The sequence below is a fragment of the Macadamia integrifolia genome, chromosome 12 (genome assembly GCF_013358625.1).
Source record: "Macadamia integrifolia cultivar HAES 741 chromosome 12, SCU_Mint_v3, whole genome shotgun sequence".
Lineage (NCBI taxonomy): Eukaryota > Viridiplantae > Streptophyta > Magnoliopsida > Proteales > Proteaceae > Macadamia > Macadamia integrifolia.
In genome coordinates, this window is record NC_056568.1 from 10322479 (window position 1) to 10336038 (window position 13560).

General features: G+C 37.9%; 2 protein-coding genes across 5 annotated transcripts in view; one reads left to right on the plus strand and one right to left on the minus strand.

Annotated features, from left to right (window-relative positions):
* LOC122058355 (RNA pseudouridine synthase 7-like) overlaps positions 1-4670 on the plus strand; it is a 13237-nt gene extending 8567 nt beyond the window's left edge. For 2 of the 4 annotated variants that reach the window (XM_042621009.1, XM_042621006.1), the window contains one exon: positions 4153-4670. In XM_042621009.1, coding sequence (XP_042476943.1) covers positions 4153-4255 — 103 coding nt within the window. In that variant the 3' untranslated portion in view covers positions 4256-4670. The remainder of the gene's footprint in view (positions 1-4152) is intronic. The other 2 variants (XM_042621007.1, XM_042621008.1) reach the window with 2 other exon arrangements.
* A 6259-nt stretch (positions 4671-10929) lies between these two features.
* On the minus strand, positions 10930-11715 carry LOC122057661 (glutaredoxin-C1-like). Its single transcript, XM_042619845.1, has one exon. The coding sequence runs from the start codon at positions 11619-11621 to the stop codon at positions 11250-11252; it is 372 nt and encodes a 123-aa protein (XP_042475779.1). The 5' UTR covers positions 11622-11715; the 3' UTR covers positions 10930-11249.
* Positions 11716-13560: the final 1845 nt, after the last annotated feature.

Below are 13560 nucleotides of genomic sequence, written 5' to 3' on the forward strand. Positions count from 1 at the left end.
AAAAAAAAAAACATAAAGTCATACTTGTGTGGTGAACCAAAGGTTTGGTAATGTACAATGAGTTGACTGAAATTCTGGAACTATACACCATAATTACATTGTCTACAATCTACATCAATACATAATACAAATGATCCAAAATAAATAAAAATATTACATCATCATGGGTTATCTCTCAACATTATGTGAATGTACCTGTTATTAGGACACTTCATCTGATAAATTTAATAATTTTCTTGACTTTTCAAACCATAATAGAAAAATTTTCATAATTATTTACATTTAAAAATAATTTCAGGAAATATTTAATGAATTTCTGAAAAAAGAAAAAGAAAAAAACCGAAACCATCTCGCTGTAGATCGGCCAATGGTGTTCAACATATATTAAATCGAATATCAAACATCAAACATCAACTATTAACCCAATTTTTTTCAAATATATGTTCTAGGTAAATGCATTTAAAAAAAAAAATTAACATACAAAAAAAAATTGGACACCATTAATGCGTAGATCGAGTCATTCTAAGTAACATATAAAGAATTTACATCATTCTACTCTATTTACAACTATATTCTATAAAAAAAAAATGATTTTTGGGGAAGTTGGGACTTACCTTTTTGGTCCAAACTGCCTTCCTTATGTAGATCAAGCAAGATCCAACATTAGATTCAACTTTGTTAGGCACAAAGGGGAAATCTTGAGTGTTTCCCCAAGTTTTCCACTCCAAAGAGAAAAAAGTAAGGGGAGTGGGTTGAATTTTGAGAATAGGAGCCTTTGATTTCTTTACAAACTAACTTACATAAGAGTTGGTTCCACCCAAAGGGTCGAACCATGTGGTTTGATCGAAATTTCTCATGTTTCAGTAGAAACATGAGATTTTTCATTGAAACTGGTCGATATAGGTCGAAACCTGCGAATTTTTAAAGTCACAGGCTATATGGTATTGACCTATTGCGATACGGTCGAAACATGCAAAATTTCGACCATATCGGTCGAGTTCTCGAACCATGCTTGTTTGTGTACTAGAACAGCTCCGACTTCTTAAAAGAAGTAACTTACATAGGAAAATTCAAGAGAATGACTCCATGATAGAAAAGTGCTGAGAATAATGGCTAAAACAAAAAACCAAGCTAAAAGGCAGAGCAGACTAGGAAGACTAGCTAGTAGCCACTAAACCAGTTAAATCAAGCTAGATAGTCTAGTAAGGTCAAACATGCGAGACTGAGCTGACAAAAGAGAAGTCGATAGAAAGGGATATAAACCAGCTAGGCTATTATGAAGAAGAGAGGTATTCCTCTATGCTCTTGTCACTTGAGAATCGATTATAATTTAGAGAAGTTTTCCAGCACCATGGGCGGAGGAAAAGGACAACCATCAATGCCTGTAAATGTCTGCCCGCTAATAGTACAGGGTCGATAATACCCCTGTACTGTTCCCTGACACCATCCAAAGGCCTCGGTCTCCCTTGACCATGGCTGGAGCAAAACCTTCCCTTAATCTATAAGTCATATTGCTGGGCTTTTTCTGGTCGAAGTCTTATCTTGTAGTTACTGTACGGGCCTTTGCTTCAAGCTCTTCCTTTTGCAGCTTGAAACCTTGCATCTCAGACACCAAATTGATAAATCATGAACTGAGTACATCTTACCATTTTTCTTTACTTGAAAGTTGACTATTTTTCCAGCTCAGCTTGGCTTTATCTACTGTCCCTAGTGGAATACCATAGTATCCACTTCCAAGATCGCACTGAACGATGTTAAAATAACACTTTTTTTTTTTTTTTGGGGTGAATATCTAACACTTACTTTCTTGTGAAAGGCCAGATCTGCCGGTTCTGCCGTAAGTACCTCCATATTCTGCTTAGTAGAATTCGACAATGGATTTGAGTTAGTGATTTGAAGACATCCTTTCCTTGATCTTGATTCGCGTTGAAATTCAGGAACTATGACATTAGTTAAACTGGAAATTCCCGAATTTTTATGGGTATCATATAATTACTGAGCTTCGGTACCATATGTGCAAGCCTGGAAAACCCTTTTATGAATTTTTGCCTTCTATTTCTTGATAAAAGATATATGACCATCAGTGGTTTGAATGTATGTACCGAGCCCATAGTTTTTAAGGCGGTAAGGCGACGGAGGCGTTTGAGGGTCTTTCAGAGCGCCTTAGCGATAAGGCGGGCATAAAGCATCGCCTTATCGACTAAAGTGTTCATGTGTAATTTTTTTTATAAAACCAATCTATTTGACTCAAATCCTAGTTGAATCCTATTACTCATATGTTAAATAAATATTAAAGGTTCATATTCATACCAATTAAAACAAATCAATAAAGTGAATAAACTAAGTTCATCTTCATCAATCATCAATCATCAATCATCATAACATTTTAACATATAATATAAATACATAATTATGAAACAAAATTATAAATATAAAGAAAAGAAGACATAAAAATACAAGTATTTATTATACTTACCTGTATGATGCCAAAATCAGTGCCTAAGTCCTAAGGTCATCCACTATATTTCTACTCCCGTCAAAGAAGAATGAAGCTCACCGCTGTCGGAGCAAAATGGTGGCCTGGATCAATGGTTCTTCCTTGTTCCTTGATTCCTTCTCAAAGTCCTTTCTTAAAACCCTTGACAAAATCCAAACCCTGTTTATGAATCGTGTTTTTGTTTTGTTTGTTTTGGTTATTTTTGATGGAGTAAAGCTGATCCCATACATCTCAAGTGTGAACAAAACCATACACCTACCAATAAAAAATATATATTTGGAATCTTCATCAAGTAATTTTAAAATGTGTTTAAAAAAAAAAAAAAACCCTATAAGGCGCCACTTCACATAAGGCGGAGCATTTCCTTACCATCTCTAGACCGCATTAGCTCCAAGGCGCTGCTAAGGCGTCGCCTTACCAGCGCCTTAAAAACTATGACCGAGCCAATGTTTGAGTACCAGAGGCTACAACGTTGAAGTAACACATGCCATACTCCCAGAAAAAGCTCAAACGACCTTCAACAAAAGGGTAACAATACCCGTAACTGACACAGGTGGATAACTAGAGAATACCTAGGGGCATGAGACAACTCTCTCTAAGGAACTCGACAAGATAGCCCTGTAACTTTGGGAGAAGGGGTGCCTCCTTACAAAGGGACCAGGCCCGGGCGACTGTTTACTGCGTGTCACTTTTGAGTTCGAAAAACATTTAAGGTTGTTGTGGAGAGGACCCTACTGATTATGGTCTGCCATATCTTTAGTTGATAAGTTGGCCAAGTCAAGAGTTATTAGGCATGTTTTGTATGTGGGTCCTTTGCCTATCATGTGGCCCTCTTTGAGGTCTCCCAACCCTTTTTGGATTGATGTGTGTGTGGTGTTGTACTTTAGCCCTGTGTTTTTCTTTCTTTTTCAATAGAATTCAGTTATCTAGGAGAAAAAAAAACTGATTTCTTAGGTGTTGTCACAGGAACATTAGGTCTGGATGCATTCTAATCTGGTTCTGCAGAAAGATAGCAAACCCAGAAAAAAATTCCAATTCAATGTAGATGATTGTCTGATATTTTTTAGCACTGTGTGTACCCATCAAATATTAACGTAGAACCATACTGCTGCCCTGTTGGTGGACCTCTTTTTTTTCTCTAAAATATATTCTGGGCCATTTGATCCTCTCCAATCTATTGTTGTGTGTCTCGTGGAGGTTTTATACAGCGCTTCCCTTGTACCAGCAAAGTGAGCCATAACAGCTTCCACCCAAAAACAATTAGAAAAAGCATGTAAACTTTCTTGTTTAATCTGGATTTCTTTCAGACAAAAGAAAAGTTGAAATATATTGATGTATGGACTGGGTAGATATGCAGCCTCACATTCTTACCATTAAAATGGAGTCTTCAAGGGACTCAGTAGGCTAGGACTCTTTACGACCACCTACAACATTACTAGCTATGACAAAGACTCAACTGGTCTTTTTTCCTATACAAAATGAGAAGGGACCTCCTTGGACTGCTCCTTAAATTGTAGCTTGACTGGAATATATTATTAGATTGGAGAATGGTGCTTTAAGTTTTTCATTTCGTGGTCATATGCACTTTGATAATTGTCAATGTTATCTGTGCCGCAGCCATTATGTTTTGCTAAATCTTTTCTTATTTGTTGCAGATATGGCGGACATGAAGAGGGTTTGTGGCTTCATTGTGTGAAGTACTCAGGTCCTGGGTGGATTTATGAATGCCCATATCCAAGTTGGGCATCTCTTAGTTAATCTCTCTCTCACACAATTTTATGATTAGGTTGGGTGCGAGCATGAAGGTATGTCTTTCAAGCAAAAATCATTACAGAAAAGATGTCAAGAATAATGTATCAGTTTTTAAGCATAAATCTACCCTAGGTGTCAAAGTTGCAGAAATTTCTTCAGCACAGTGGCACTAATGAGGTGAAAGCATATTTTTGGAACAATATGGTCGGGCAAACAAGCGGTACTTCTCACTTATGCTTTTCATATTCAAGTTGCATTAGATTAGAGATTCCAAAGACATATTTATTATAATACTAATGTGATTAAAGTAAACTAGTATTGCCCTTCAATGGACCAGTGACTCTGCTGGCTTCACAGGGCTGAAGTAGCAAACTTGATCTTCAAGGTTACAATATACTTACATCCATGGATGTTACTTTCAGGTTAAGTTTTGACCGACTGTTAAGCTTTGTGTTTACTGCATTATATTCATGTTGGCAATTTTTGCTTTTTATGAGATCCAGTGTAGAGAGGCTTCTCTCCATTGGACCTTATTTTGCCATGTGATTGGATGATGTGGCAATTTTCAGTGCAAATGCCCAATACAAAGAGGACAAGATTTTGTTAATCATGTAATAACGCAATTAGGTGGGCTTTAGGCAGGCTTGGGGCGTGTTTGGTTCGGTAAATCAATTGGATGACATTCTTTAGAATGACAATTCTTAATTTTTTGGGTTGTTTGGTTTCACTAGGATGACCCTCATAAGAGAACCACCTGCTTCCAATGAATGACCATATTACAAAGGATGTCTCTCAAATCTGAGTTTATGTCAACACCAACATTTAGATTTGAGCAACCATTTTAACACCCTAATATAAAAGGGGAAAGTGGAAGACGTCCTCTACGGAGGCCACTAAACCCGCGATATTGTCAAGCCAAGCTTCTCTGGTTCGATACCCTCTCACCGAGAGTCTACTACCGACAATTCTGTAGCCCCACCCCACTACTGGTAAGCTCATGGTCACTCTCTCTCTCTCTCTCTCTCTCTCTCTCTCTCTCTCTACCGCTCTCTGTTTCGTTTTTATGGAATTGTATGGTTAGGTTTTTAAAACCAGAATCTACCGCTCTTTCTTTCGTGTTGTAAGTTTAGGTTTTTAAACTCAGATCTCACATGTTTTGTTCATGGATATGTAATAGAGGAGATCGAAGTGCTTGGATCTACCTCCACTAAACCCCAGATTTTTTCTCTAGTTCACCTACCCTGCCATCGACGACGTTTGCTATAGCCTGTCGGCGACTTTACAAAATTTGATTTGACTTAGAAAAGAGGTTTAATTCATGTTTAAGAGAAAATCCAACATTTTTTCGGAGAAGGACAAAGCTTGTATTCCATCATAGTTTAATACAGGGAGTATTGGTGCAGCGCCTTGATAGGCAAACAATACTAAGAGGTGTGAAGGATGAGCATTGTAACCTTATTCTCCATTGATAGTGAAGCAGATCTCATCTCACCGAGGACGTAGGCAATCTTGTCGAACCTCGTAAATTTGTGTGCATTGTTTGTTCATGTTTTTTCATTATCTTCTGCATCGTTTTAGGGTTGTGTTTCTACACAAACATCAGAATGGTTGTTCAAGATTGTTTCAAGGATTAGTATTTTTCCCACTCAATTGGCAATTAACTGCAAAAAATAAGAAATGGGTTTTGCTAAAATTACTTCAATTGCTTTGAAGGGTGAAGCAAATCAGAGACGGGAATTAAAATTGGGTGGAATTGGGAAACGAACAAGAGAAGGTAAAGCCCTGAAGGTGAGGATTTGGATTTAAGGGAAAGATGGAAGGAAGGTTTTAGAAGTAAACAACTGGAGGGAGGATTTGAAAAGAGGGAGAAGTTTGACCAATAAAATGAGTATTATTTTCTGAATATAGACCAATCTATGGTCATGATTCTTTGGAAGTAAGGATGGAGAAAATCGAGTTTTATTTTCTGCTTAGACTAGTCTTTGAGAGAGAGAGAGAGAGAGAGAGAGAGAGAGAGAGAGAGAGTCAAGGCAACCAAACGATTTTTCAACTAGATGGGTAGTTTAAAAGAATGTCTTTCAAAAGATTGACATCCATATTTGATACATATACCATTTGATTTACCAAACCAAACACGGCCTTGGGCTACAAGTTAGGGTCTAGGTGGTTTTTGAGTTGGGGGGGGGGCGCATATGGTATTCATTAACGAGTTTTTTGTCGTGACTTGTGAGGAGTTGGCCAAAAGATAAAAAAATGTGAATGAGTTGGTGAATTTCTGCCCTGGCATTTGTTTTTTTGCATATAAGCCCCAAACATATGAAGTGCTTGGAAATTCAGTTTTTAAACATAATTTTCATTATCGAAAATAAAACCCCCTACAATTTTTAACAAATGATTGTGGTTGTTTTCATTGAGTGATAGATTATCTTGATGGTGGATGTAATGTATGTTGATGCTTTGGGTTGACCAATTTATATGGTATGTCAGGTACACAGCTAGAACCTTATTATAGTCTTGTCGTTATAAGCCTGTGGTTGATCTGTAGTGGTGCATCAAGTTGACCGACACTTATTATAATTAGCCATAACTCATTAATCTTCTTACATGGAACCTTATGCTCATCCTTGCTTGGAATCTCCATGTGGCAGATCCTATTAAGTTGGGATAAGGTTTGGATTTATTGTTGAGAGGGTTTTTTGAGCAAGTAGCACAGGGGAGCAACCGATGAGGTATAACAAAATGGTACCGTACGTAGAAGGGCAGAAAGGTTATATCATGAGATGATGAAAGGGATAGACAGAGAAGTTTTGCATGCCCTACCTTGACGGCTTTGGAAACCTTCTCCGTTAAATTTAGGGTAATTTGTAATGCCACCCCTTGGAGAATGCTATAATTATAAGAACACCCATTTTGTTTCATCAAATTAGATTTAGACCATTTACCATCGGTCACTGTTAAGGAATATACTTTATATGTTAATATCAACAACAATATTTTATTTTAAACACCAAAATGCCCTTATTAAATATAAAGCACCTGAAATACCCTTGTAATTGGTCCCCATTCCAAGACCCCATTCCACCCGCGATCGCTCATAGCAGCAGCGGCGCGATTAAAAATCTATGCCTCCTACTGTTCTCACTTCCCCCTACAAGACAAAGAACTACCATCCCCCGATCAAATGATCGGTCAGAGAACTCAGATAGCTAAGGAAGAAAAAAAAGGAGACCATTTTCTTGATTAGCCTCCAAAACTTTTCCACCCAAACGCAAATCACCATCTTGGTTTGTGCTAAATTTTCCTTACTAGTTATTCGGTTTATCTTCGGAACTCAGAAACCCTAGTTCACTAGCTACTACTTGGAGCGAAAGAATTTTAAGTCTTTGGCTCGGAACTTTGTCGAAACCGTGGATAGAACCCTTATGCCTTACCACCAATTCTCGGAAATACAGAAAGAAAGTGACTAGACTCAACTCTCAAGAGACGAATCAAACATCTCCGGCGAGAGAGAAGCAGATCTGGTAGATGTGATTCAAATTTTAATATATACTAATAGAAAAATCTAGAAGATTAGTCAAATTAGTATAGAAAAATCTAGAAGATTAGTCAAATTAGTGGAAAGGAACAGTAGTGGTAAAAGGGTAAGGATTGGGAGGATTATCCTGTTATCCCGTTAGAATATATTTATTAGGATTAAATTTTGGGGTTACCTAGCTGTGGCGGGATTTCTAGAAGGAGGTCAACCTTGTGCCAAGTTCCAACTGGGGTTAAGGATCTTCGCCGGTGTTTGTTCTCATGAGTCTGGTAAGTGATAATACCTACTGGAGAGCCAGTGAGCTGACGAGTGAGCGCTTTGATCCAACCAAGTGCCATTGACCTCGCACTCGCAGTTGCATCAGATTTATAGTTCCGGCGACTGTGGCAGCTTCTCAAAAGTGATGCCACTGTATATAGAAGATCTAAGAAGAGGCCGTTGGAATAGTCTCTATCATTAATGTCGGCATTTAAATGGGTCAGTTGGGGTCCCATCATCGTAGTATAGCTTAAAGGTTCCCCCTTGGCCACCACCACTGACTTCGGCGCCACCGCCATCAGTAGGCCACCTACCTACAAGAGAGAAACAAAAATTGATGAATTGGGTTAAAATGAGTTTTAGTGAGAATGGTATAACGGTTATTTTACCTCTTTACTTAACAGTGATTGATGGTAAGAGGTCTAAGTCTAATTTGGTGAAACAGAGAGAATGTTTTTATAATTGTGGCATTCTTCATGAGGTGGTGATGTAAATGTTGTGTGTTCTTCTTTCACATGAACCTTTTGACATCATCCAAGGTTTTGGTCAATACCAATACAGGTCGAATTGTTGCCCCTCAAGATACCGATATGCTGGTATTTTGTACCAATTTACTATCATTGGTTTCTATTGGACCGCTATGGATATTGGGTATCGATGATACCAATATGTATTAGTCGATACAATTGATACGATATCACTACTTAAATTCTCAGCTCAAATTCAATCATTTATACTTCCACCTAGTGCCATAACATCATGTCGATGCGTTTCACTGCAGTCTTTATGCACCCTCTAGTCTTGGATTTTGTTTCACCAGAATGAATAGGGGCCTTGAGATCAATGTTTTCACAAATTTTCAACTCTATCTGTGCTGACACTTGTAACACTTTAATGTTACAAGTGGTAGCTCCCTTAAATAAAATATGAAACATGGAGTAAATTAATCTCGTGACAAAAATTTCTCATGTGTACGATTTTTATTTATTATCCTTTTTTTTTTTTAATAAAAAAACAGAAAACTATATTAAGCTAAATTATTTATATCATAGTTATTCTTGTCCATTATAGTTACAAGCCATGTGAAATAATAGGTTCATAACCGGATAATCTTCTATTGCTTTAAAATGGAAGAAAATTGTATGTGAAAGGGATGAGATAGCGTGACATGTTTCAAAATATAAGAGAGGCCAAGCTTATTGAATAGGAAATGGAATAAGGTGAAGTAACTCCTTGTTTGTGTACCAAACTTCATATATATTCCATCCTTTGATAGCAGTTGTCTTCAATCTTGTCAAGATACCTTCCACTTCCACTGCTTCATGAGTAATATGTGATAACCTTTGCACGCCTAGTGATTGCAAAATTATTCCTAATCAGTGCTTTATGATCGCAATATATGGTCTTGGGTTCTATGCTTATAGTATAAGAACCTTAGAGGCAGGGTTTTGAAAAATAGTCATCGGATTAGTTAGATCGACCAAGTCCGACCTCAATTTTGTCTGATAAGGCTTGACCGTTCCCTATATGAAACTAAGGTTAGGGGATTTTAGATTGATGATGTTCTCATCCATCTTGACCGATTCCAATCCAAAATCGAGGTATGGGATCGATAATGATCCCAGTTTCAGGTTTTAAAACCCTATTTGGAAGGGGTCTACTAAAAGATTTTAGATCATGCAAGGTTTTAAAAGATTGGATCGATCAACTCATGCCATTTCAGATTGAAATCGGCAGAGGCTGATCCCATATCAGACTTATTTAGATTAAACTGCTCCTGTATAGAAACTAGGGTTTAGAGGGTTTTTTTTTTTTTTCTGAGAAAATTACATGATTACCCTATTTTAGGTCTCCTTTTATAAGCCAACTCACCTAAAGTTTCAGGTAACAAAAACATTCAAAATCAGATTTGGATTTATAAAACTATTCGCTCAAAGTGTCGGTTAACAAAAATACCTAAAATTTGGATTTGCAAAACTACCCAAATCAGTGACTCTCCTTCATCTTCCATGTACAATCAGATATTTTTGTTGACTGAATAGTTTTGTACACCTAAATCTGATTTTGAGCATTTTTGTTAATTAAAACTTTGAGTAAGTAATTTTGTAAAAGAAAACCAAAAAATAAGTAACATGGTTCAAGGAAAGAGAATTGGATCAACCGAATCAGAGTGATTTGTATGGGAATTAGCAGGCAGTGATACCGATTCTGGCCGATCCATATCGGTTCATAATAAAGGTAAAAGACCTAATTTAAAAAAAAAAAAAAAAAAGAAGGAAAATCAGGGATAGATCCGTCCCAAAACCGTGCTTGGATCACACGACTTATCGTTTCATACATGAATCGAACCTCGGAAGAGAGAGAGAGAGAGAGATTCTCCCGTAATGCAAATTTCTGTTGTCATCTTTGTCGTGCTGAAAAAGCCGCTCTGTTACATGTTACATTACTAAGGTCGTCACGGTAGCAGGAGGAGCAGTGGAATAAGACCGCCTTTCTTGAACCTCGTGATCCGCGTGCACCCATAGAATGGCAGAGCGTGCTGGCGCTGCCGAGTGCCCAGGGCCGAGTTGATCAGAGATAAGACGCGTGGCGGCATCCATGTATGTGATCGAACCACAGGCTACTGAACCTCACCCGTCTATTGACCACTGTCTACTCAACCGAGTCACCGACCTATAGTTTCTCTTATCCAACGTGGCAGTTTTCCTATTGACTATCCGTCAATCCATGCCATGTCATTATTCCGTATGCCACGTGGTTCACTCAATGTGTAAGGCCCAAGGAAGAAGAAGAAGAAGAAGAGGATTGAAGGGGGAAAACAGCAAACCCAGAAAAAGAAAGTAATAAAGAAGAGAGAGAGAGAGAGAGAGAGAGAGAGAGAGAGCAGTGAAGATAACTGTGAATGTTTTTTGTCTAACTTTTCTTCTTTTTTTTTTCTTTCTATACAGAGAAGGGATCAACTACAGTTCTCTCTGCAATCTGCAACATCCATTACAAGAAGAAACCCAAGACCAAGAGGAAGATCCCATTACACACAGGAAGAGAATTAGTAAAATTCTTAAGAATAGGAAAGAGAAAAGCATTAGTCATTACTCATTACTAGTGTATCCAAACGCCAAAATGGAGGAGAAATTAACCAAACAAACACACTCAATCCCCTCTTTTTTTTTGTTCATGTTCTATCATATCATTATATCTTCTTCTATTTCAAAGCCAGAGAGCTCCGGCATCCTTGAGGAGAGGGACCAAAGTTCCATTGATGTGGGAAGCCATAACTCTATCCATGGACCCAACGAGTTTCCCACCGATGAAGACGACAGGGACAGCAGAAGAAGTACCCAGCAGCCTCATGAGAGCTTTCTCCATCTCCTTCCCTCTGGGGTCTTCGTCAAGTTCGTGCACAGTAGGGTTCACACCCATCCCACAGAAGAGCCTCTTGATGGCATGACACATACAACAACTACTGATGCTGAAGATCACAACAGCGTTCTCCGAAGCGAGTCTCTCCACTCGCTCCAATGGGTCACTCACGCTTCTTGATGACATGTATGATCCCCAAGACCCCATCTGGTAATGCATTGCCTCTGCAGAAAACTTGAAGAAGAAGAAGGAGAAGAAGAAACAGTGAGGATTGACGAAAGGGTTAAGTGGGTATTTATATTGTGAGGTAAGGGAGATGAAGAAAGAGAGTTTGGATTATTATGTTATGTTAAAATGGATTAATGCTTTAATTAAGAGACAAAAGAGGAAATTAAAGAAGAGGGAAAGGACGAAAGAGGACAAGAGACAAAAGAAATAAAAAGAGAGTTGGTCTATTTTTACATTAAATTTAAAATTTTACTATCCAGCGAATGGAGAATGGAGAAGAGGAGAAGAGGAGGAGAGGAGTGGAGGGGAGGGGTTGAGGAGTGTGTGCTGTTGGGGTTGGGACAAGAGACAGGCTTTTGCAGTAGGGTTTGTTGGTTAATAGACGGCTGTGCCCGTCTTTGTTGTCGGCTACACTCGAAAAGTGGAAGAGGAGTGGCCTGCGGCCATCACGATCCAAGCCCTGGGCCTGAGTTTTTATTTTTTAAATTTCTCAACTCATTAGTGCACAGTATTGGATTCAAGGATTTGGTTATCGGTATCGATATCGGTTTACATCGATACTGATATTATGTGGATCGATAATGATAAAAATCAGTGTGTATCAATTACTTTTGTCTTTATTTTTCTACAGAAAATTATCTATTTAAGCCCTGAAATGATATAGGCAATTGATCCAAATTGATCGGATATATATCGATACTGGTCTTAAATACAATCGATAAGATATCAATACATAAAAACCATAATTGGATCGGGTATTAATCTGTTCTGAATTCAAATCCGATACTAATATGGGTATGTATCGGTTGTATAGATACCACATCATATTTTGACCATTTAACCCTCTCTCTCAACCTTTGATTCTCACTTCATCCACACACGTTAGTTTTAACCAGGGTTTTAAGAATCGGCATTGCTTCGGCCGATACCCTTTTTGCCTGATATTGCTCAGTTGACCCTTTGGATGATTTCTAGGGTTAGCATGGTCTTAGGAATTGGTATTGAGTATCCAATATGGATAAGGCGAATTAGATAGTTTTGCCCCTCAAAATACCGATACCTTTGTTTTTTGAGCATTTTACCCTCCCTTGTACCAATACCATTGCTATGGTATGATATCATATCGGTATCTGGTATGAAGATTGGGGCATGTTTTGACTAATTCCAATCGATTTATCATCTATCCTAACCGATTTCAATCTGATCAGGTGATCTGACTTGACTCATCATGGTACAAATTCTAAGGTTAAGGCATGTTTTGAACGATTCTGACCGATTCCATACAAATTTTCACAAATCCTAATAAATTCAATCCGATTCTAGATCAGAATAGGCCGTGACTGATGGATTTTAGAACCCTAATTTTAACTTCATATTCCCATTTCCTCTCTCCCTCTCCTACCATTCTAGACGTGCTATTAGGCGCACTAGCTTTCTAGTGTGGTGTTCTTCCCTTTTATATATAATAGGTTTACTATTTCCATACAAAATGTTGGATCCCATTACATCTGAATTCCTCCCCTTCTTGGATACTACTTATTATATGTTGTACTGGCTAGGGACCTCCCTAACATATGTAGTCCAGGAGCCTTACTATTCTTATATATATTTCCCACTCCATATTGGGATTTGATCTGTCTTTATCTTTGTATAGTTTATATATATGATCTTTTTTTTTTTTCATGGACAAACAAATTTGCAAGATTTATCTAAATTCTCAAATATAAAGTATGGAATATAATCTGGGTTAATCATCAAGAGAGACTAAGATCATAAAGTTGATAATGGATGAGAAGTTTAGATTGTGTGATGGCTTTTCTAGAGAGAGAGAGAGAGAGAGAGAGAGAGAGAGAGGTGATTCTACCAACAGGGTTGATAGCCTAGTGAAAGGAAACCTCATTCCATCATCGTTCGGGTCGGTTGATTGGGA

Excerpts from the sequence above, each read along its gene's own strand:
- LOC122057661 (XM_042619845.1), bottom strand. The coding sequence starts at position 11,621 with ATGCATTACCAGATGGGGTCTTGGGGATCATACATGTCATCAAGAAGC.